This window comes from Leptopilina boulardi, unplaced genomic scaffold, assembly GCF_019393585.1.
Source record: "Leptopilina boulardi isolate dan_hultmark-lab unplaced genomic scaffold, ZJU_Lbou_2.1 LbouV2_327, whole genome shotgun sequence".
Classification (NCBI taxonomy): domain Eukaryota; kingdom Metazoa; phylum Arthropoda; class Insecta; order Hymenoptera; family Figitidae; genus Leptopilina; species Leptopilina boulardi.
Window position 1 is genome coordinate 4384492 of NW_026137893.1, and position 23666 is coordinate 4408157.

The 23666-nt window shown below is 25.9% G+C and overlaps 4 protein-coding genes across 4 annotated transcripts in view; 2 read left to right on the forward strand and 2 right to left on the reverse strand.

Moving 5' to 3' along the window:
- The window catches only part of LOC127284920 (uncharacterized), a 94523-nt gene that overhangs the window by 38888 nt on the left and 31969 nt on the right, over positions 1–23666 (reverse strand). The gene's annotated exons all lie outside the window — the stretch shown is intronic.
- Positions 5529–10479, reverse strand: LOC127284926 (uncharacterized). Its single transcript, XM_051310648.1, has 3 exons — positions 10276–10479; positions 7128–7240; positions 5529–5733 (listed from the first exon to the last, which is right to left on the reverse strand). Exons 1-3 carry the CDS (start codon positions 10472–10474, stop codon positions 5704–5706), a joined length of 342 nt encoding a protein of 113 aa, XP_051166605.1. The 5' UTR covers positions 10475–10479; the 3' UTR covers positions 5529–5703.
- Positions 14724–16227, forward strand: LOC127284863 (uncharacterized). The gene is made up of 4 exons (XM_051310561.1): positions 14724–14732; positions 15053–15127; positions 15215–15330; positions 15772–16227. The coding sequence occupies exons 1-4, from the start codon at positions 14724–14726 to the stop codon at positions 16121–16123; spliced, it is 552 nt and encodes a 183-aa protein (XP_051166518.1). The 3' UTR covers positions 16124–16227.
- On the forward strand, positions 17674–22156 carry LOC127284919 (uncharacterized). Its single transcript, XM_051310640.1, has 3 exons — positions 17674–17885; positions 21429–21544; positions 21698–22156. The coding sequence occupies exons 1-3, from the start codon at positions 17724–17726 to the stop codon at positions 22047–22049; spliced, it is 630 nt and encodes a 209-aa protein (XP_051166597.1). The 5' UTR covers positions 17674–17723; the 3' UTR covers positions 22050–22156.

Sequence of the window (23666 nt, forward strand, 5' to 3'; positions counted from 1 at the left end):
AGGTCTCAATGAAATATAATCGCTTATTTTAGTGTAAAAAAGATTTCCGATTATAAACTGCCCTGAGTATTCATTTTTATTAAAATTTATTGACACTAAATATTTGTCTCCCAAATTTTCAACATCTTCCATCTTTAAGTTTGATAATTCGTCACACCGCATACAACCACAGATGCCGAATATAAGTATGACCTGTAAAATTAAATCCAAAGCAATTGAACCGAGATTATGAAAATGTAATATTATTTGGAAAGCGAATAAATAAACAATTGATAATAAATTATTAATAATAATAATAATAATAAATTAATTAATAATATACAATACCTTCATGGCTAAATAAACAATATCCGGAGCTTCATTCAAGAATCTCATGATTTGGTCCCATCTAAGTACCAGCGATTTCTTCGGTTTATAACCTTTGGAGTTCGTTTTGATTAAAGCTTTCAGGTTTAAAAAATTTCTAATGTTAATGCCGTCTTTCACACTCAACGTCGTTCGCAGCATGCTCCAAACACTCCAAAGCGTTGTTGGTTTCAGTTTTGTTTTCAGTTGCGAAAAATAAACAATTAAATTTTTTTCTTCCGAGTTGGACAGTGAATTTTTATTCTGCTCTCGCCATTTCTTGTACGTGGTGTATACTAGCAGGTACCGATCGGAAGACTTTTGTGGGAGCGTTCCACTTTGGACAATAATATCTGCCTCTTTGTCAAAATTTTTCAACATCTCTTCCTCGTCCGAGGAACCTTCAGACGAAGAGTTTTCCATTTTTAACGTCTTTTATACACTAAACGTTGAATGAATTTTGAGGTTATGTTTAGTTCACGTCACACGGTCACAACACAGGCCCTAAAATAAGCGTTGCTATGTGGTTGCTATGCTATCAAGCCACGAAAATCTCGTAGCCAATCAGAGCGCACGTTTGCTCGAGTCGGCCACAAAAGCCGCTGTTCCCGGAGCAATTACCGACTGGGAAGTCCGTACTTTCGGGTAGGGGATACAGAAAAAAAATTTTTAACTTTTTTTTACACTTTTTGCAATATTTTTGCAATTCTTTAAAAAATAAATTTTGCATAGAAAAAAATTTTTTTTTTCATATTTTTGCAATACATTTGCTTTTCTGAAAATAAATTTCTGAAAGTAAAGAAGGAGAAAATTTTTTTTTAAATTCTTTATTTTGAAATATTTTTTTTCAAAGAATTTTATTTTATTTTTTTTTTAATTAATTTAATGACAAAATAGAAAACTACTTACCAACAAAAATAAGTCTGTTCACAAATTATTTTAACGAAAAAATAAATGTTTTTAATCAGTCAAGCCACTTGAAAAAGAATCAACTGTTTATTTACGTATCCTTAGCAACGCTATGTTGCTTTTGTTTTTTGAAACTTATCACAATAAAATCGCGAGATAATTTAAAACAATACGATAAATATAGAAAATTTTTTTTATCAAATTAAATTTTTTTTTTTGAAAGAACATATATGGCCGAGTCTGAGAAAACGGTGCTATCGACCAAAATCAACTTTTAGAAAAAAACGCGTTGAAAGTTTTACAACTAATTAAAATAGATTTCTTGAAACATTTTATATTTGAAAGGACCTAGATAAGTGTTCCTTATGTATTTTTTTATGCTGAACACGATTTTTATGGTTAAATAATTTGATGAACATCAGTGTTATTGTTATAAACAATTTGTTTTGCAAAAATCAAAATATTAAATTTTAAAATTTAAATTAAAAATTAAAAAAAATTTTAAAATTAAATTAATTAATTATTATTAATTATTATTATTATTAATTAAATTAAATTAAATTTAAAATTTTTAATTTTAATTTAAACGACTCGCTGATGTTCTAGAGGTCAAAAATTTTGTATGCTCCTTCAGAACTGACAACCGCACAACAAAACCATGGTTATTTCTTACCTACAGAACCAGGTTGCCGATGATGAGCATATTTAAGGATCATCGCCAAGAATTTAGCTCGAATTTTTTTGTTAATGGTTTTGAAATTCATGTCTAAAATTTTAGAAAATATTCTTAACACTTGGACAACCAGGTCGCCGATGACGGGTATACCTGGAGATCATCTTCGAGGATTTAGATCGAATTTTTCGTCAATTTTGAAAAATTTAATTTTTTGAATTTTTTATTTTAAGCAAAAATACTAATAGTGATTTTTGCCTTAGAATTATTTATATTTTCAAAAAAAAAATTTTTTCGAAATAAAATTTTTTTTTAATTTGTTTAAACAAATGCAAAATTTTTTTTTATATTTATGACTAGTTGCATTGTATTTTTAGGACTTTAAACTATAAGAAACCATCATAAAAAATAGACTTTTTGATCGATAACAACGTTTTCTCAGACCCGGTCACATATTATCTATGTAATTTTATTAAATTAACAAAAAATCGGATACTGAAAGCGATGATTCCGTACACGAAGCGAACTTATTTGGTATAAAAACAAATGTTTAAAAAATATAAGTTTTGTATGTCAAATATTATAAGAGATACAAAAAGGAACAATTTTTTTTAAATATTTAAAAAAATTGTTCCTTTTCTTCTTACTTACATTATTCGACATACAAAATTTACATTCTTTAAACATTTGTTTTTATACCAAATAAGTTCGCTTCGTGTACGGAACCCTCGATTACAGTAAGAGTGTAACTCGCACTTGCCGGATTTTGTTTTCATTTAAAATAAAAAATTTCTTTAAAAAATGTGAAAAAAATATCAAACCGTATCAAACTAAAAGAGAAATAATATGAGGAAGAGAAAAAAATTGGAAAAAATACACATTTTTCGAAAAAAACTGACTTAAGACAACTGCTAATTATATTTGTTAAATTATTTTTATACTCTACACATAAAAATACGTGAAAATGAATAAATTTGAATCCCCTTAAATATAAATTTTCTTCGCTATTGGGAGAAAATTCATGATTTTTTTATAAAATTATAAGTTTTTCTTGACAGCACCAGAACCATCAACTCCAATCGTCCTCGCTGTATTTTTTTAATCTGCACGTAAAAATACGTATAAATGTATAAATTTGAATCACTTCTGATAAAATTTTCTTCGTTTTTAGTGGAAAAATACATTTTTTTCTAAAACTATAATTTTTCTTTAAAAATTGATCATCAACTCCAATCGTGCTCACATTTTTTCCCTGTAATTTTCACGCAAAAATACATTTGCACACCAAATATGAACTGTCTGGGTTGAATATTGTGTGCGCTAGGAAAATTAAATCCTTTTTTCGAAATTTTTTATTTTTCCTTGACAACGGTATGTAAATTGATCCGAATCAAATTTCGCTATATTTTTCCTGTAATTTTCACGTAAAAATACATTAGTGTACCAAATTTGAACTCTCTATGTCAGAAGATGTGGCCACTAAAAGAGGGGGTACATAGTCATTTTTTTTTGTAAAAATTCATGATTTTTCCTTGATAACGCTATGATAATCAATTTCAACCAGGTTCGCTATATATTTTCTGTAATCTACACGTGAAAATACATAGGGTATTTAGCTGAGTTCAAGTGCGTGTTATTTGTTAAATCAATTTAATTCAAAGGGAGCTTTAACTAAAGCAGTGAAAAATTCTAAAAATATTTTCCACTTTTCTCCCTGTTTCCACTAATTTTTCAACTTACAGAATTGATTTCTGCAATGTTGGTTGAAAAATATTAATATTTGGCCGAGTTCTAGTGAGTTTATTAGTAACATCAATTAAAACTCATAGGAAGCTGTAAATAAAATAGTGAAAAATTCTGAAAATATTTTACACTTTTTCCACTAATTTTTCAACTTACAGAATTGATTTCTGCAAAGTTGGTTGAAAAATATTAATATTTAGCCAAGTTCAAATGAACTTTACATCTGAAATCAAATTAAATGCTTTTCGTAAGACTTTTCTAAACATAAACAAAGATAATTATAAATAATTTAAATTTTCCTAAATTGTATACTCAGTTTACACTTAGCTGATCCTAATTTTCGAAATTGAATAAAAAAATATATAAAAATGTAACCGAGTTTAATAGAATTCTACCCAATAAAAAATTTACTAATGGCGCAGTACTGTCGCAGTACTGAGAAGTATTGGCTCAGTACTGGCACCCAGTATTGGCGCCAGAGTTGAAGTAACTTTGGGATGATAACATTTTAGCAGTATTGGCTACCAGAGTTGACACCAGTACTGGTAACCACTACTGGTTCAGTATTAAATTTTTGTATTATCCCAGGTGCGAGTTGGCGGTCGGCCCAAAGTTGGGCCAACCATGTGTTCAGTCGGCCCACCTTGGGCAGCCAGAGGACGGGCCAACTAGCGAATTGATAACGTCAACCGACCTAGGGTTGGAGACGACGGTCGGCAGCCACAGTTGGCCAAACTATGGCAACCACAGTTGGACCGACTGTGGCTGCCAAGGTCATGCCGACCATAGTTCCCCATAGTCGACCCAACTGTGGGTGCCCTAGTCATGCCGGCCATTGTTCTCCATAGTCGGCCCAACTAGGGCGGCCAAGGTTGGTCCAACTGTGGCTGCCATAGTCATGTCGATCATTATCCCCCACAGTCGGCCCAACTGGGGCGGCCGACTCTCATGCAGCCCTGGTTGGGCCGACCATGGGCCAACCAACCATCGACCGGAATTCGCACCTGGGATTGTATTAAAAATCAGTACTGTTATATTACTGATAAGTAATACTGGGCCAGTACTGACCAAGTACTGTCAGTTTGCCAGTACTAGGAGGGTGGTACTGCAACAGTACTGATACAATGAAAATACCAGTACTGTGCCAGTAGTGAATTCTGGTATAATACTGAAATTTTTGGTTGGGTAATTAAATTAACATCTGAAATTGACAATTTTAAAAAACTTACCTTTTTGCAACACTAACCTCTAAAGTTAAATTTTACACACCGAAAAGTGTGTGTAAAGAAGCTCTTTTTCAAACGGTGTGTAAAGTGATTCACTTTACGCACTGAAATATTACTTTACTATTAAATTTATACACTCCTGCTTAATGATATTTTTCCTGATCTTCGATTGATTTATTTAATTCTATACAATTGAAATTATTCTAATAGAGAGATGGCATTACTTATTAAAAAATCTTTATATATATTTAAAAATATTACGAACAACTTGGAGATTATTTAAAAACAACACAATTGACCTATTATTGAACCTTTTATTGTAAAATATTACGAAGTTATTGATGTTAAAAATCTATCTCTGCAAACGCCTAAAAAATGCAACTTAACACCGATTTAAAATTATTATAATACTAAATAAGTTACCATAAATTAATCACAAAAAATCTCCACGGAAAAGCAAAGTGTTCAGTTAAATTTTACATAGCGAAAAGTGTGTGTAAAGAAGCTCTTTATAAAGCAGTGTGTAAAGTGATTCACTTTACGCACTAAAATTTACTTTACGCACTGAAATTAATATAATGTAAATAATTTTAAATCTCCAAAAAAGAAGTGACAATAATAATAAAAAAACATTTTGTTGTCAATTGCATATATATAATAAAAATATAATAAAAATATAATAAAAATTAATATAATTAATTTATAAATTTAAATTTTTTTTAATTATTTGGAACATAATCCTCATCATCGTTCTTCTTATATTTTTTTTTGGAGCAGCTCTTCCTCCGAACGAATTCCTCAATTTTTCTATTTTTCTTTTTCTTTTTCAATTAATTCCTGAAATGTTTTTAAAAGAGTTCTATTAAGTAATTTTTTTACAAAACTTGAATCATATGATTGAAATCAACAACATTTAAGGGGGAGTGACACCTTTGAGGTCTCTTTTGAACCTGTTTTTCATGAATTTGTTTAAGACACAAGAATAAAGTAAAAAAAAATTTGGTTTCGAGAACTTTATTTGTTAACTTTTTCAATTTATGAAAATTTATTTATACTTAAAAAAAGTTTTAATTTGTTGTCTATAGAGGGCGCCAAAGTTGATCCCCTTTCTCTACAGGACAAATCGGTGGGCAAGATTTCGGTTAGACCGTTTAATATAAAACAAAAATTCAAATTTTTTCTGAATCTGTGATTGATTTTTGTGGATTTGGCAGCTATTTGAAGGAAAAAGTCGATTTTTAGGGCGAAATTTTTTCAAAAAATCTATTGCTAAAAAAAACAAACCAAAAAAAGTCCGCTACGTACTCTAAAGCATTAGTAAATGACGATAAAAAAAATATTTGGTCGAAGTCAATCCGATCAGAACTGTTTCAGCTAGACTGCCCACAGTTTTGAAAAATGTCATTTCGAGAAAAACGCGTTTAAAGTTTTGACAAGCACTGGCAGCGTTATAGGACACCTTCTGTAGATTTCGATTTTTTTAACATAAAATAACTTCGAAATCACTACTCCTGATATAATTTCTATTCTACACATCTTAAACTATCGTTTAAGCAAAAAAAATCGATTTTTTCGGGTCAAAGGTGTCACTCTCCCTTAAAAAAACGAAAAGTTAAAAAATAAAGAAAGTACACAAGCCAGGACTGGTCCAGTACGACAGTCAGTACTGTTATACTGACTGGCAGTGTTGGATCAGTACTATGCCAGTGGCATATTTCTACTTAGGTGGTCTCCAAAAAATGAATTTCTTCAAAATATCTGACTTTTTAGTAAAATTTCTCTACCCTATTAAAAATGAACACGTGTAATTCCACGTGTCGATTTGGACATGTAAATACACGTGTAGATACACAAGGAAAAGTTCATATACACGAGTAATAATTTTTATTTACATGTGTAAATACATAAGAAAAAATTTATTACACGTGTAAAAACTTTTCCTCGTGTATATTTACATGTGTATTACACATATATTTACATGTCCAAATCGATATCAGTAATTACACGTGTTTATTTTCACTAGCGTAATTTCAAACTATTAAAAAAGTGTCGGTTAATGAAAAATTTAAATTTTTTTAAAATCACTTTTATCGTTAAATTTTTTGAAGTTCGAAAGTATTGCAAAAGTATGGGCAGAATCTTAAAACCTGAGACAGAGAGCGCTAGGTAGCAAGTATGAGAAACCAACAATCTCATCAAAAGTTTCTCAGTCTATTTAAAAATATTCTTACATTTTCAGCATCCTCCTCTTCGCTTGAAATTGATTGTTTAATCTCTTCTGTCGTCAATGGAGCAAAACTTTTCCGTTTTTTCCACATCCTACACGTAGCTTTAGCATGGGATCCTATATGATATTAAAAAAAAAATATTTTTAATTCTGAATTTTTTTTCACGAAATTGCAGCAGATTTGAAAAATTTTTAAACTTAGGGAAAATGATTTTATTAAAAGCTCCGAAAAAGTATTACTATACCGCACGGTAAGAAATAATGAAAATTTGATGCGAATTGTTTTTTACATATACTACTGCAAGTGGATTAACGAAAAATTAATGGAGAATATAAATATTATTATAAAATACTCCAAAATAATTCACGCCAAGTTTTCATAACTGCGCGTACGATAATAAAAATTGATTTCAATTAATTATTTTGATAATTATTAACTCTTATTTATATTTAAATCAAAATTATTTTTTTTTTACATAATGTATATCGCGATTATAACCTAATAAATATTATTTGTAAGTTTCATGCGAATCCGTTAAACTGTATAGGCTACAGGCGTGGCTAAAAGTAAAAAATTCAAAAAATTTTAAGTTTTTTAAGCCTAATTTTCATAATTTTTTGTGAATACTACCATTTTCACAACAGAAATGATTTTTTTACAGTTTTTACCCTGCAAAAAAGCATTGAACAAAATCGAAATTTCGGTCGAAAAATGACAATATTTAGAGAAAATAATTATATTATATTTGCGGAAAATTTTTTTTTAATTGGCGTCGATTCTCTACCGCGAATCTTGATAAAGTTCATAATAATTTTTGTAAAAAGGAGTAGACTGATAAAAAAGTTGTAAAGAGAAAAATTGCTTATTTTTCCAAGTTCCTTCGAATGGCGGTATTTTTTAATTAAAAATCGATTTTTTAAACAAAATTGTTTAACTAAATTAGATAAAAAAATCCGGCAGCCCCCTGCGGGGGCGGACACATTCTCATCACGCGCTTCGCGCGTAGGGGCTCGCAAAGGATGATCGTCCCGCTTCGTGGTCCGAAATTGATACTGCAGCTGTTCAAACTTAGTTCCTTAATTTTGCGCCGTGGATTGGCCAGGTCTTTGTAATTAACGAAAATCGACAAACTAAATTATTTACTAAAATAAGATATTCCGCTTCGAACTAATATCAATTGAGTAAAAGAAAAAATTAATTGAAAAATTAAAAACATTAAAAAAAGAACTTTAATGTAAATGCATTTTTAAAGCAACAAATTTATTATATGAGGTTTTGCCCTCATGTTTTTATTCATAAAAATTTTTTGTACAATTTATATAAGTGAAATTTTTGGTTTTTATAAATTAAATTTCATTTTCTTAAAGTACTATGACTTTAAGGCTAACATTCTCATCACGACACTCGCGTTTCACGCTCGAAAATTAGAAACATACAATAGGAAAAGTAGGCACCCATTAACGAAATTTTTACAGGTACTTTGAGGCTCTATCAAATAGTGTACTAAAAGAACCGAAAATTTTTAAATAAACAATTTACAAGCAGTAAAAAGAAGATTTTTTTTAGAAGTTTTGTTCAGTTTTTTTAATTTTTTCAAATGAGTGTTCCGATCAAATAACTCGACTGACGCTCGGACGCACGCTCTAATGGTAGTCGGGTAGCAGTGAGCCGCCCACAGGCTGTCACTGCTACTTGACTGGTATTAGAGCGTTCGTCCGAGCGTCGGTCGAGTTATTTGATCGGGACACTCAAATGCTTTAAATGCTAAAAATATCGCGTCAAAAATGTTTCAATACGCCATTTTGAATTTTTAAAAACTAACCTCAGAATCGTAATGAGCGACCTAAAAAAACAAGGAGTAGAAAGATTTATTTAAATTTGCTAAAAAGATTGTTGAAAAATGAATTTTTTTTAAAAATACCAATGTTTATACTTAGTTAATTTATAATTCTTTATAATTTTGCCTGCAACGCTTATTATTTTTGTTTTACTTCACAATGCTTTCGTTATAGTAGAAAAAATGTTTTATGAATACTGTTTCAAAAACTTTAAATCTAGAGAGGAATGTTGCTAAAAGAAAAGGTGGCAAAATAGGTTAAAACTGTGCCACAAAAAATTAATGAGTAAAATAACACATCGAAAATAATTAAAAATTTTGTTACCTTAAACATTATAGAACATAACTTTTTTGTTTTAATCTGTATCGAAAAGTGTTAAAGAAAAAAAAGTTTACTTTTGGGAATATTTTAAGAGAAAATTAAAAAAAAATTTTTTGAGAAGAATTGAATTATTTAAAAATTTTAAATTTGAATAAATTTCTGCATTTTTGGGCGGATTAGTCTATCCAACGAACTCAGGCTTCATTTTTACTTGTTGAAAGCGTGTACCAAATATCAAATCGATTCGTTACGATATGTACAAATTATCGTGGGGACAAAAAGAGTCTACAGACAGACTACAGACGACAGACAGACGGACAGGTTCTCAAAACATACTTTTTTGGCATCAAGAGGTCTCAAAACGTACAGCTTCACTAAAATTTGAAAAAAGTCAAAATCGACAAAAACGAATACTTTCTCACTTATGATGAGAATTTAAAAAATCTACAAATAAATGAATTTAAACCAATTCAAAAGTAAATAATCGAAGAAATACGAAATTCTGGTATAAACAGCACAATATAAACTATTTTAAAATAGAGGATTTTTTGAAAACAATTGCAATGTTTAGAAATGGAAAACAATAGTTAAATTTATAAAAAAAAAAAAAAAAAAAAAAAAAATTCGGAATTTTGTGAGTAAGTTATTAATATTTGTGTCAATTTAAGATGGTTTAAACAGAGATAATACATAGTTGCTCATGTTTTCTCAAAATAAAGTAATTTTGCCTACAGAGAGACATACATACATACATACATACAGACAGATAGACATGTAACTTTGTTGTTTTCACTCGAATCAAAAAATGCTAAAGAAAAAAAATTTTTCCTTTGATTTTTTTTTTCCAAAAAAAATTGAAAAAAATTTTTTTTTTGAAAAATGAAAATTTTTGAAAATTAAAAATTATAAAAAATTTTTTAACTTTGTTGTTCTCACTCGAATCAAAAAATGCTAAAGAAAAAAAATTTTCCTTGACTTCCTTTCTCACTAACCTTTTTCAATAAAAGCAATCCTCGCTAAGCACGAAATTCGTTCATCTTCAGAACTCACTCCAGGGCACTTAACAATATAAGATGTAGATTTATTTAATGCATCTACATCTTCAATTTCCACATCTTCAATAGGGACCAAATAGGCTTCTTTATTTGAATGTTTAGGACATTCATTAATGCATTTAATGCAAGCCCACATTTTTAATATTTACTAACCCTTTATTTGACAGTTTTCAACTTATGCGTAACTAGATGTTCATTTTTTTATATGAGCCAAAAATTCAGAACGTTCGCCAAACAAAAACAAATTTTTTTTTAAAATTTTCTATTGGAAAATCTTCAGAATGGTGAAAAAATACAATATCAATAATAAAAAATAAACAGTTTTAAAAAATAGGGTAAAAACAACCCCCATTAAGATGAAATATAAAAATATTACGACTTTCCTGTTCGCCTTTTTTTCTAAAAATATTTTCAAAAATTCTCTTTTATTACCCCCTTCCAAAATCCATATTCGGTATAACACGCTCGAACCCCTAAAACCACCCCTAACGCATATATCACATACAAGACCTTTAATTGGTCAATTTCACGACTTTCCTGTTCGCCTTTTTTTCTAAAAATATTTTTAAAAATTCTCTTTTATTACCCTCTTCCTATATCCATTTTCGGTATAACGCGCTCGAACCCCAAAAACGCGTTATACCGAATATTGATTTTGGAAGGGGGTAATAATAAAGAATTTTTGAAAATATTTTTAGTAACAAAGGCAAACAGGAAAGTCGTGAAATTGACCAATTTAAGGTCTTGCATGCGCTATATGCGTTAGGGGTGGTTTTAGGGGTTCGAGCGCGTCATGCTCTGAGGGGATTTTTGTTTTGCATATTTCATCTTAGTGGGAGTTTTTTTTACCCTATTTTTTAAAAATATCTATTTTTTATTATTGAAAATGTATATTTTCACCATTCTGAAGATTTTCCAATAGAAATTTTTTTTTAAACAAATTTTTTTTTTGTTCGGCGAACGTTCTGAATTTTTGGCTCATTTTTTTATTACATGTTTATTGTATGCTTTTAATTGCCTTTAATTAATTAATTAAAATTTAAAAAATAACATAAAAGCTCCCCACCGTTACCGTTGGCGAAGTAAGTTTTATTTAAAGAAGAATTATTGCATTCATACTGCAATAGGAAAACATCTTTTGTGTAGTAACATCTACTAATTACATTATTTAAAATTGACTTATAAAGCGTAAAACAGAATATTTGTAAAATATTTTTTCCTAGAATTAAATCAGTTTTGTTCGCAAAGTAAACTTCCGTCCATGACCGGTTACAAATATAATGAGTAAATGAAAAAAAAATTGATAATTGAGAAATGAAGAATTCAAAAGTGTTTACAGAGACGATGTTGTTTTGGTCAGTACACATCATGAAAGAAGTGAATGAAATTCATTTTTTTGATAAATAAACAATAAATATTATTAATCATTTTCAGAATATTCTTTTATTTGTATGAAATATCGCAAATACTATTATTACTTTTTTTATTAATTTAATATTTTCATATTAGAATTAATAAACCTCCCCTCCGTGATCGCTAGTCACATCCATCGATTATAAAGCCCCATGCAAAAAATGCACCTATTTTGTACCTCGAATTTTGAAACTTTCTTTATGCCAAATGGTAACATATGATGACCCAATAATCCCTGCAAAATTTCTAGATGAGCATATGTCTCCTTTAGGAAATACAGGGGGTCAAAGGGAGCTATGTAAAAAAAAGAACATATCGAATAATAAAGTTAAAAAAAATCAAACGAAATGGTTCCTTCAAGATTTTTGTCAGCTGATTACAATTTTCAATTCCGTTTTCAAAAATTCAAAATGGCGGATCCCATATGGCGGACGCCAATTTTTAACATCCATCCAATTTACTTGAAAATGGTTACTCTGGTTATCTTCAGATTTGTGTTCACCGACCTTGAAAACCCTTCATTAACGATTTTGAAGCCAATTAAATAGATTTAAAAGATAGTCGTCCGCCATTTTGTATCTGTCATTTTGAATTTTTTAAAACTGATTCCAGATTCGTAATCATGGACCCCAATAACCCCCGAGTAACAAGATTTAAACGGATTCGTCATTGTATCGACTACAAAATATTAAACAATTATTTTAAATTAAACAATTATTTTTTAAACAATAATGTTTATACAGGGTGTTCCAAAAGTATGGAAACTTGCAAATATCTCGAAAAGTACGCATTTTCGTAAAAAATATCCAAAACAAAAGTTGTTCCCATAAAAAAGATCTACATTTTTTATTACAAAACATTGGTTCCGGGACCCAATAGTGAAAAAAAAGTATCACGAAAATACGTACTTTTCAAGATATTTGCAAGTTCCCATATTTTTGGAACACCCTGTATGAAGATCGTAACAACGAATTTTAGAAACTTATTTAGGTCCTTCTCTTCACATAGCAATAGTCATAACAGTGGTTTAAAATTTTTTTTTCTTAATTCAGCATTTGTCATTTTTGAAAGATTCACCCATAAAGAAAAAGAATTTGTGAATTCATTTTAATTTAATAATTTGTAAATATGAAATTTTATTTTCCAATTATTGAAAAATCACACCAAAAAAATAATTAATATAATAGTAAATAATAAAATATTATTGATATTTGACGATTCTATAAAAAATTAAACATATTTTACGCGAACAGATCAGAAAATTTTATGGTGTTCGATCTACTTCTAGAAATGGAAAAACTTATAGTTTTTAATTATTTACGTAATTATTAAAATGAACAAAAATTTTGACGTTACAAAAAAAAATTTTTGCAAAAAAAAAAATTAGAGAATTCATTATTTTTCAAATTAGAAATTTGATACAAAAAATTTTTTGTCAAAAAAAAAATTAGAAAAATTTAGTTGTTTGACAGTAAGCGCCAATAGATGGCAGCTTTTTTCAGACGGTTTTTTTCATGAATTTTATTATTAATTAAATTTAAAAAGATAATAAAAATGATTTTGAATTTTGTCGCTTAATTAATTAAAAGAGAATTGGAAAAACTCACAGTTTTTAATTATTTTAGTTATTATTAAAATTAACAAAAATTTTGACGTTACAAAAAAAAATTTTTGCAAAAAAAAAATTGATTCTGAAATCAATCCAAAGATTGATTCCAGAATCAATTTCTTTTTTATAATTCAATAAAATTAGAGAATTCATTATTTTTCAAACTAAAAATTTGATACAAAAAATTTTTTGTCAAAAAAAAAATTAGAAAAATTTAGTTGTTTGACAATAAGCGCCAATAGATGGCAGCTTTTTTCAGACGGTTTTTTTCATGAATTTTATTATTAATTAAATTTAAAAAGATAATAAAAATGATTTTGAATTTTGTCGCTTAATTAATTAAAAGAGAATTGGAAAAATTCACAGTTTTTAATTATTTTAGTTATTATTAAAATTAACAAAAATTTTGACGTTACAAAATAAATTATTTGCAAAAAAAATTATTCTGAAATCAATCGAAAGATTCATTCCAGAATCAATTTTTTTTTTAATCTAATAAAATTAGTGATTTTATTATTTTAAAAAAAAAAATCAATGTTTTTTAATAAAATTTATTAATTAATTGATGAATTTTTTTATTTATTTTTATTATTTAGTTTTAAATCATTAATTATTTAGGTGTTAGTAATTTTTTTTTAAACTATAAAATGTATACAAGTTAACCCTACTTAACCTGGAAAGTTTTTTTGTAATTATTTTTTCTCTACTTACCTTGAGTTAAACAAATCGGAGAAAACATTTGGTATTCCATTTTAGGTTATTTTTCTACACTCACTTCACTTTTTATTTTACATTTAATTTTTTAATTTAATAATTTTGTAAACATTTTCTGTTTACATTTTCAAATTAAAAAAAGAAAATTTCTAGTGACTTTCTCTTAAACTAACCAATCACAACATTTCTTTCAATCGGAAGTCATCCATTTGTTTTTTTACGGAATGCATTACGGATAACCAAAAAACGTAAAAAATATCTTTATTTTTATAAATTTGTAAAAATTTTTTTTTAAATTTTTAACCAAATGGTCCCTCTCAGAATTTTGTCTAAATCAAAATTCCAAAAGGTTGACTATGTCTTCCCAATCACCCATATATATATATTTTTTTTTTCTTAACAAAAATCTCGGACAAAAGTAAGACGCACATATGTTTCTATTTGTCAAATAAATAAATATTACATGTCATTTTAGCACCTATATAAATGCAAAAAAAAAAAATGAAATTAATTTCCCACTTATTGAGAATATTTATTACTCACGTTCTTGTTTTGAGAAAAAAAAAAAAAAAAGAAAATGCAATTTGGAAAGATATTAATAATTTTGTCCATATTTCTAATTTCTGAAATATACGGTCATGGAAAATTGATGCAACCAGTAAATAGTGCAAGTAATATTTTATTAATATAATGAATAATATTCATAATTATTTTTATTGTAAATAATTATTTATTTATATTTTCTAATTAAAAAATAGGAATTAAATTATTATTATTAATTACAATTATTATTATTAATTAATTATAAATATTTAATAATTTATTATTTTTTTTACTAATCATTAGTAAGTAGTCCACATCTTTCGGTTTTTACATTCTTTACATTTTCCATTGATTTTTTTTTTATAAATATTTATAAAATAGTTTATTTATTTTTTACTTTTTTATTTATAAATATTTTTTTAAATTAAAAATTAGGCAAGTGCATGGAGAAGGGGATTTGAAACTCCAGTTTGTTATGATGATGATCAAAATTATTGTGGCAGTGTTGGCGTGAGTTAATTTTCAATATAATTGAATACAATATACTTATGTGAAAAATGAATTTTAAAAAATTAGAAATTTTATTTTATTCTTTAGGTTCAACATGGTTGGTTTCATGGAAAATGTGGAATCTGTGGAGACAGTTTTGGAGAGAGTCGACCGCGACCAAATGAAAATACTGGAATTTTTGGCCAGGGAATTATAGTCGAGAGGTAAGTGAAAAAATTTCATTTATTTATAAACAAAAAAAAAAGGGAAAAAATTTTCATTTATTTATAAACAAAAAAAAAAGTAAAAAAAATAATCATTTTTTTCAAACTACAACACCCAGAGAATAATTTTATTTCAGACAAATAAAATTTATATTTGAATAAAATAAAAGTTATATTTGTCTCAGAGCCAAATAACTATATGTTTCAAATTAAAAAAATTTAATTTAGCACAAATAAAAATTTATTTAGCGCAAAGAAAATTTTTATTTAAACCAAATAAATTCTATGTAAAACAAATAAATATATTTATTTGGCTGAAAATTTTTAAATTATTGTTTAAAAAATTTTGGGTTTAAATTTTTTTTTTTTTTTTTTTTGCAAATTTATAATTTATAAATATATAATTAAAAAAAAAATAATAATTTTTATATTTCACAATAGATATCGAGAGGGACAAATAATAGATGTCATTAGTGATTTTACAAATACTCATCGTGGTTTCTTTAGATTTTCTTTATGTCCCTTGCGACATTCACGTGAACTCGAAACGGAAGAATGCTTTATTCCCCTAAAATTTGCAAACGGTGCGGATCGATATGAAATGGGAGATAATCCTCCTGGAATTTACAAATCTCAGGTAATTCTCCCGAGAGGAATAACTTGCAGAAATTGTGTTCTCAGATGGGAATATATAGCTGGAAACAATTGGGGCACTTGTGAAGACGGAAATGAAGCAACTGGCTGCGGACCTCAAGAAACATTTAAAACTTGTTCTGACATTAGTATTCAGTAAATAAATATTTTTTTATATAAAAATTGTAATTCAAAAATAATATATATATTTAATTTAATTTATTGTGCTTATTTTTGGTATAATAAAAAAAATAAAAAAGAAAATTCTTTTTTTTCGAGCCTAAAAAATATCTATAAAAGTCGTTATATGACAATTAAGAAAAAATCTATTTTTATTAAAATCTATTTTTAATTCCTTCAGTTAAAAATTTCGCTTAACAAGATAAAAATTAAAATATAATTCAATATTCAAATAATTAATATAGTATATATACCTTCAAAATTTTCAATAGATTCCATTTACGAAATAATTTCTGTACGAAAATTATATTGCGACCTATAAAAAGAGATATCTTTAGATTTTAAAATGAATTTATGGATTCATAATATAATTTGCAATTATTATATATATATATTTAATTTTAAGGAAGGAAACAAAAAAGAGAAATATGTAAAATTATTAATAATACTAGAGGGAAAATTCAATGAAAACACTGATTTATTAAACGTAAATTACATTTCTTGGCGGTGACACAATTCTTTTCTCAAATCTGTATTGGTAATTGAAAAGAAATTAAAATTAAAAGGAAAGTTCATTATTAAAAATAATAATGTATTAAAGATTAAAAATTCATTCAGTATAATTTAAATATATGAATATAATTTTTAAATAAATATCTCCTCATGAGAAGTAAAAATTTTATACATTCATTCAGTTAACAGACAAAAAAAAAGTCAAGAAAAATTATTTAAAAAATAAAATCTTTTTTATTTTCATTCAAAAAAAAAAAAAATTTAAATACCGAGAAAATTATTTTTAAAAGTTATAAAAATAAAATTTTATTTTAATTTACAAAAAAAAAAAAAGAAATTTAGAAAAAATATATAAAAATAAAATACCTTTCTTTGAGTTTGATTTAACGTAAGACTCGAAAATTTTGAAAAATTTCTAATTTTGAAATATATAGTAAAAATATCACTCCTTCAAGTCCAACTTTAAAAATAAAAATACATAAATAATGTTTCAACGTGCATCAGTAACGTAAAGAAAAAAAAAATTTAAATAAACTCAGCTGTATTGATAGTATAAATGTTTATTTAAAATTTTTCATAATTCTTCAATGGGGAAAAATGTATGTTTTCTCTATTTTTAACACCTTGATACTAATATCTTACTTTATAATTTTAAAATTAAAATTTTACTGATAATTTTCTAATTTTATTTTATTTTTATATGCTAATTTGATATTATTGTTATTATTTTTTTTTTATCAGCGCATAATTCATTTGTTTCATCATGACATCAAAAGTGTAACACCTGAATTGCAAATAAATGAAAAAAAAATTTCTTATTATGACAATCGTCATAAATGCTAATATTTTTATAACTTTTTCCTTTAGATTATATTGAAATAAACATTAAAAAAAAAAAAATAAATAAAACAGTTGTTTTTTGAATAATGAATAATTCCCCTTCCAATTTTATTATAAGAACCATATAAAAAGAAAACGCCTTCCAATATGAAATCAATAAACAAATTTATTGGAATTTTTCTCAATAAATTGGAAAAATTATTTACTTTTTTTTTTTTTATTTCAAAATGAAAATTTTTATTTTAACCTTCATTCTTGTTATTAATTTACAAGGAATTTTTGGCCATGGAAAAGTAACTGATCCTGTGAATAGATTAAGTGCATGGAGAAAGGGATTTAAAACTCCTCCAAATTATACTGATAATCAGGGTTTCTGTGGTGGCAAAGAGGTGAGACTATGTAAAAAAAAAGGAAAAAATGTTTTTTTATTCAAAAAAAATTTAAGAAAAATAATTTTTTTCACTATACAATTTGTATCACCCTGAGAAATATTTTATTTGAATCAAATATAATATATTTGAGTTAAATAAATGTATATTTGTCTCACAGCCTATTATAGCCTATTTATTTAGCGTAAATATAAAATTTTTTATTAAAAATAAAAGAAAATTAAATTAAATTTAATTAAATAAAAATTTATTTGAATCAAACCCTCACAACAAAAGGATATTCAGGATATCCTTGGGACGTCCTGGGGATATCGATTTTTTTTCGGCGGTTTGGATATCCCTGGGATATCTTAGAGATGTCCATGGATATCCAGAGGATATCTTAGGGATATCCGAATCGCCAAAAGCAAATGGATATCCCCAGGACGTCCCAGGGATATCCTAAATATCCTTGTGTTGTGAGGGAATAAATATTTATTAGACTGTGAGATAAATATATAATTTCTCCTGGATATATAATAGAAATATTTTAGTTGCATTTTTTTTCGTGACTAAATTATTTTCCTTAAGGATTCTTAGCCCATTAACATAACCTCAAAACTAAAAAGTTGTTTTTAACAGAACTAAAAATAAATTTAAAAATTTATTACACCCAAATTCAACAGTTTCAATTGTACAATTTTGGAAAAAAAATTATTTTCAGTTAAAATTTGTTTTGTTAAATAATAATTAATAAACATTTTTTATTTTTTCTTAAAAGTTAGTGAAAAATTGTAATTTTTATACAATTCTTACAAACAATAGCTCATTTTTCTCTTTGAAATATTTTCTACAATTCTGTTTGTTGAATTTTATTGAAAAATATTTTTGTTCAAAAGTTAATAAACAAATAAAATTTTTTTTTTCTATTTTTTAAACAAACAATTATTTAACAAAAACACAAAATCAGAATTGCAGAGAATCTTTCAAAAGAGAAAAATGAGTAATTGTTTATAAAAATTGGATAAAAATTAGAATTGTTCACTAACTTTTAAGAAAAAATACAAAATGTTTATTAATTATTATTAAACAAAATAAAATTTAATTGAAAATAAGTTTTTTCCAAAATTTGTACAATATTGGATCTGTCGAATTTGGGTGTAATAAATTTTAAATATATTTTTAGTTCTATAAAAAAAAAAAATTTTTTTAGTTTTGAGTTTATGTTAATGAATTGAACCTCCTTAAAGATTCTTAGCCCATTAACATAACTTCAAAACTAAAAAAGTTGTTTTAAAAAATAATAAATAAAATTAATTCTAACAAATTTTGAAATACAATTTTTAAAATAAATTGTTTTGAACAAAAAAGTTTTTTACTAAATAATAATTATTTATTATTAATATAATTATTTTACTTTCATTGATAATCAACTCCAATGGTGATCGCTATATTTTTTTTGTAATCTATACGCAAAAATACGTATGTATACAAAATAAGACAAAAAATTTAAAAAAAAATTAAATTTCAACACTTAATTTACATAATAATTTGCATAATACTTTAGGGTATTAAAATTAAAATTATACCATAAAAGTAAAGAATTTTCGAACATTTAAATGGCAATAGAGGTAATTACAAATTTTTGGCTCAATCCATTTTATATTTTAATCAAAAGTCGTTAAGGCCTAATTTTTTAAAAAATAGATACTTTCCGAAATGATTCTGGATGATATCGCAAAAATCTGATAAAAATCCTGAATTAGGGACAGAGATAATTTTTTGCCGAAACACTACGATATTGTATTTCCATGTATATACATTGTACTATTTTCCACTGAATTCGAATTCAAAATTAGAATTGAGAGATTAGCTTAAAATTTTTGAAGATAATGCCAAAAAACTGATTTTGAGTTTTTTTTTTTTTAATTTTTTGTTTATTGGAATCAATGGCTAAAAATACATGGAATTACACTATCGCAATGTCATACAAAAATTTTGTCACTTTTGGATTTTTTTTTTCTTTTTTAAACAGTTTTTTGAGTTTATCTCAAAAATAAGAGCCAACTTTTAAATTCTGCCCCCTGATTCGGATTCAGTGACCCAAAATACGTAAGAATGACTAGTCTCTTTTGCCGGACAAAATTTTTTTTTGTGGGTGTTTGTTAATTAAGTAAAAAAATGAAAATAATACACTGGGTAGCGATTATGTATTTTGATTTAACTTTGACGTCAAAGTCATTTTCATTTTGACTTCGTAGTCAAATGTCATTTTACATAGTTTTACGTAAAATGATTGTTTTGATTTGTCTAATTGTAATAACCACAATTTTAAAGTATAATTACTTTTTTCCCTTTATTAAAAATTTAAGAATAAAAACTTTATTTAGAAATTAAATGATGAAAAAGTGAAGTAAGTAATTTTAAAAAGATCAAGACAGCATTACAAGGATTTTTAAAAAAAAACTTTTATAACTTAAACAAACTAAGTAAAAGTAAGAGATTAAAAAAACTTTAATTTATGAAATATAATTAAAACATTAATATTATTTTATTTATTTATTCATTCACATATATGTTAAGAGGAAAAATTGAAAGAATTATTTAAATATTACTATTTATATATAATTAATTATAGTTTAAATAAAATTAATCGTTAATTTTTATTTACACAAATATAAATAACAGTCTCGTTACTGAATTTATGTTTAGGAATTAATTGCAATTACATTATGCCAAAAAATTGAGTATTTTTAATAATAATTTATGTTGAGCATTTTCTTATTTTAAATTACATCAATAAATTATGTAGAAAATGTCAATTTGCTTAAAACAGTATAGGAAACTAATTTAAGTTAAAATTATTTTAGGAAAAAAAATATTTCATCGGTCAAATGTAAGTAATTTTTTATGTTTTTAATTGTCTTTTAAACGACATAATTTCTTCTTTAGTTTTTGATATTTTAGTTTATTTTATTCTGACTAAATTTATAAAAATGTAAGTAAGGCATTATTCAAAACAATTATAACATATCCCTGGTTTCAACATTAAAAAATACTTACCGTTGACAGATGAAATAATTTTTTTTTAAAATAATTTTAACCTAATTATTAAACTTTTAAAAATTCCTTAATTATACCGCTTTTTCAACTGTTTAAAATTACTTACTTTACTTTTTTTATAATTTAATTCCTAAATAAATTGTGGATATTACAATTTGACAAATCAAAACAATCATTTTACGTAAAACTACGAAAAATGACAACGAAGTCAAAATGAAAATGACTTTGACGTGAAAGTTAAATCAAAATACATAATCGCTATCCTGAAAAAAAAAAAATTATTTGATTCAAATAATTCAAATTATTTGAAAAATATTTAATTGGTTCAAATACTTTTTATTTAGATCGAAAAAATATTTATTTGATTCAAATAACTTGAATCGCATTTATTTGAACAAAATAAATCGTATTTGGTTCAATTAAATAATTAATTGAATTAGGGTTCCCCCTTCGAGTATGGAACCCTAAAGACTAACTATTTTGCAAATGAAAAATTTTCAGATTCAGCATTCAATAAATAATGGAAATTGTGGAATTTGTGGCGATGATTATCGACTTTCTCGTCCAAGACCAACTGAAAATGGAGGAACTTATGGAACTGGAACAATCGTAAAAACGTAAAAAAAAAAAAATAATAATCCTTTTTTTGTTATATTCTCTCGTTGAGAAAAATGAAATTGTAAAAATAAAAAAAAATATAAGGTTTTTTTTTTTTGTTTAAAATTTTTATTCGCGACGAATCTAAAATGAGAACAATGAATTTTCCGCAGATATAAATCAGGTGAAATTATTGACGTAGAAGTGAATATTTCTGCCGCTCACAAAGGATACTTTATATTCAATCTTTGTCCTTTGAAATACGATAAGGAACTAGAAGAGGAGGAATGTTTTATTCCTCTTAAATTAGCTGATGGCAATAAATCTTACGATATGGAAAATAAAGGACCGGGAATTATTAACATTAAAGTTATTCTACCAAATGGATTAACATGCAAACATTGTGTATTTCGTTGGGAATATATAACGGGAAATTCATGGGGTATATGCAATGATGGTAAAGGACAAACTGGCTGTGGACCACAGGAAAATTTTAAATCCTGTTCGGATATTTCAATTCAATGAATATGAGCAATTGCGAACATAAACTGTATTATTTGTTGACAATTATTGTCGTTGTTATAATATATTTATCAATTATTTCTATAATAAAATTTGTTATCCAAAAAATATACTTTTATTTATTTATTAATTATATTCCAATTAATTATTTAATTCTAATATTATTTTTACTATTATATTTTTATTATTATTATTTTTTTTTATTATTTATTTATTTATTTACATATTTTTTTCATATTTAAAATAAAAAAATATTTTTTTATAACATATTGATTTTTTCCATTCTTTTGGCGCACGCGTTTTCAATAAGTCTAATTGAATTTAATAAAAAATTAATAAATAATTTAATAAAAATATAATTATTTACTTATTTATCAGCGCATCCAGATTTTATTTTCTGATTTTTCGTTTTGTTATTGTTCATGCTATAGTAAATTAAAAAAAAATTAAATATAAAAAAACCATCTCCTACACCGAGAATAAAGAGTTCTTTGATTCAATGAAATCAGTTTCTTTGACAAATTTTTTTTTGATACAAAGAAAATTTATTTGTTTCAAAGAAATTATCTTGCATAAAAAAAAATTCCATTGTTTATAAACAATTTATTAAAAAATTATTAAAAAAAATTAATTTTTTTAAAAATTTTTAATTTTAAACGGAAGTCTATTTCCTCCTCTTTGTGTGGCCGTTCGATTTATTGAAATCGGTCCATTCGTTTACGAGAAACAAGCATTTGTTTAAAAAATGACAAAAAAAAAATCATTTTGCAATAACTTCTGTAAAAAAAAATTTTTTTCTTTTTTCGCTTGGTAGAAACATTTCTGTGGTCTAATAGAATTGTTTTTTCTATATTTCGATTTAAAAAAAATATTTTTTATTTTCTGTGCTGATTTCACGAATTTATTAATAATAACTTTTTTACAACAGACGATTACAAAATATTCTGCAAACGTAGCGAAATGATTTATATTTGCGTTTATTTTATTTCACAAGATTTTCTTACCTCATTGCACCTGTTCCACTCTTTAAAAATTAATTGCATAATTTAACGATATTATAAACATTTTGAGTATATAGGTGAAGGTTAATCAAAAATATTAAATTTATTAAATTTTAATAATTAGTAATTATGCATTTGGTTTAAAATTTAATTATACAAAACTATAAAATATTATTCTGTGTATTGTTGAACATTGCTAAAAACAATTTTCAAACATTTAACACTTTCGAAATAACATTATTATTAAATTATTGTCGTTAATTAACTTTGTTGAGAGTTTATCTGTATAGCAGCATGTAGAATGATAGTGGTGTCCTTAAATTTGGAACCACGCAACGCGAAAGACACGTGACGAGAGAAAAGTGGGATTTGTAAGAAAGTGGGTGCAAAGAAAAATGTAAATGACCAGTATCTCCAAAGATTATGGCTTGTAATCAAATTTTACTTCTATTATAATAAATCGACAAGCATTCTTTAAAATAATCAAGTATTTATTCATTTCACACTGTATCGCATTTTCATGCACATTTTTGGTCCTTCGAAGCCGGATTTTAATATCCAAGGAGTGTGATTTAATAATTTAATTGATGTTGTGGAAAAATTACAAGGAAATAAATCT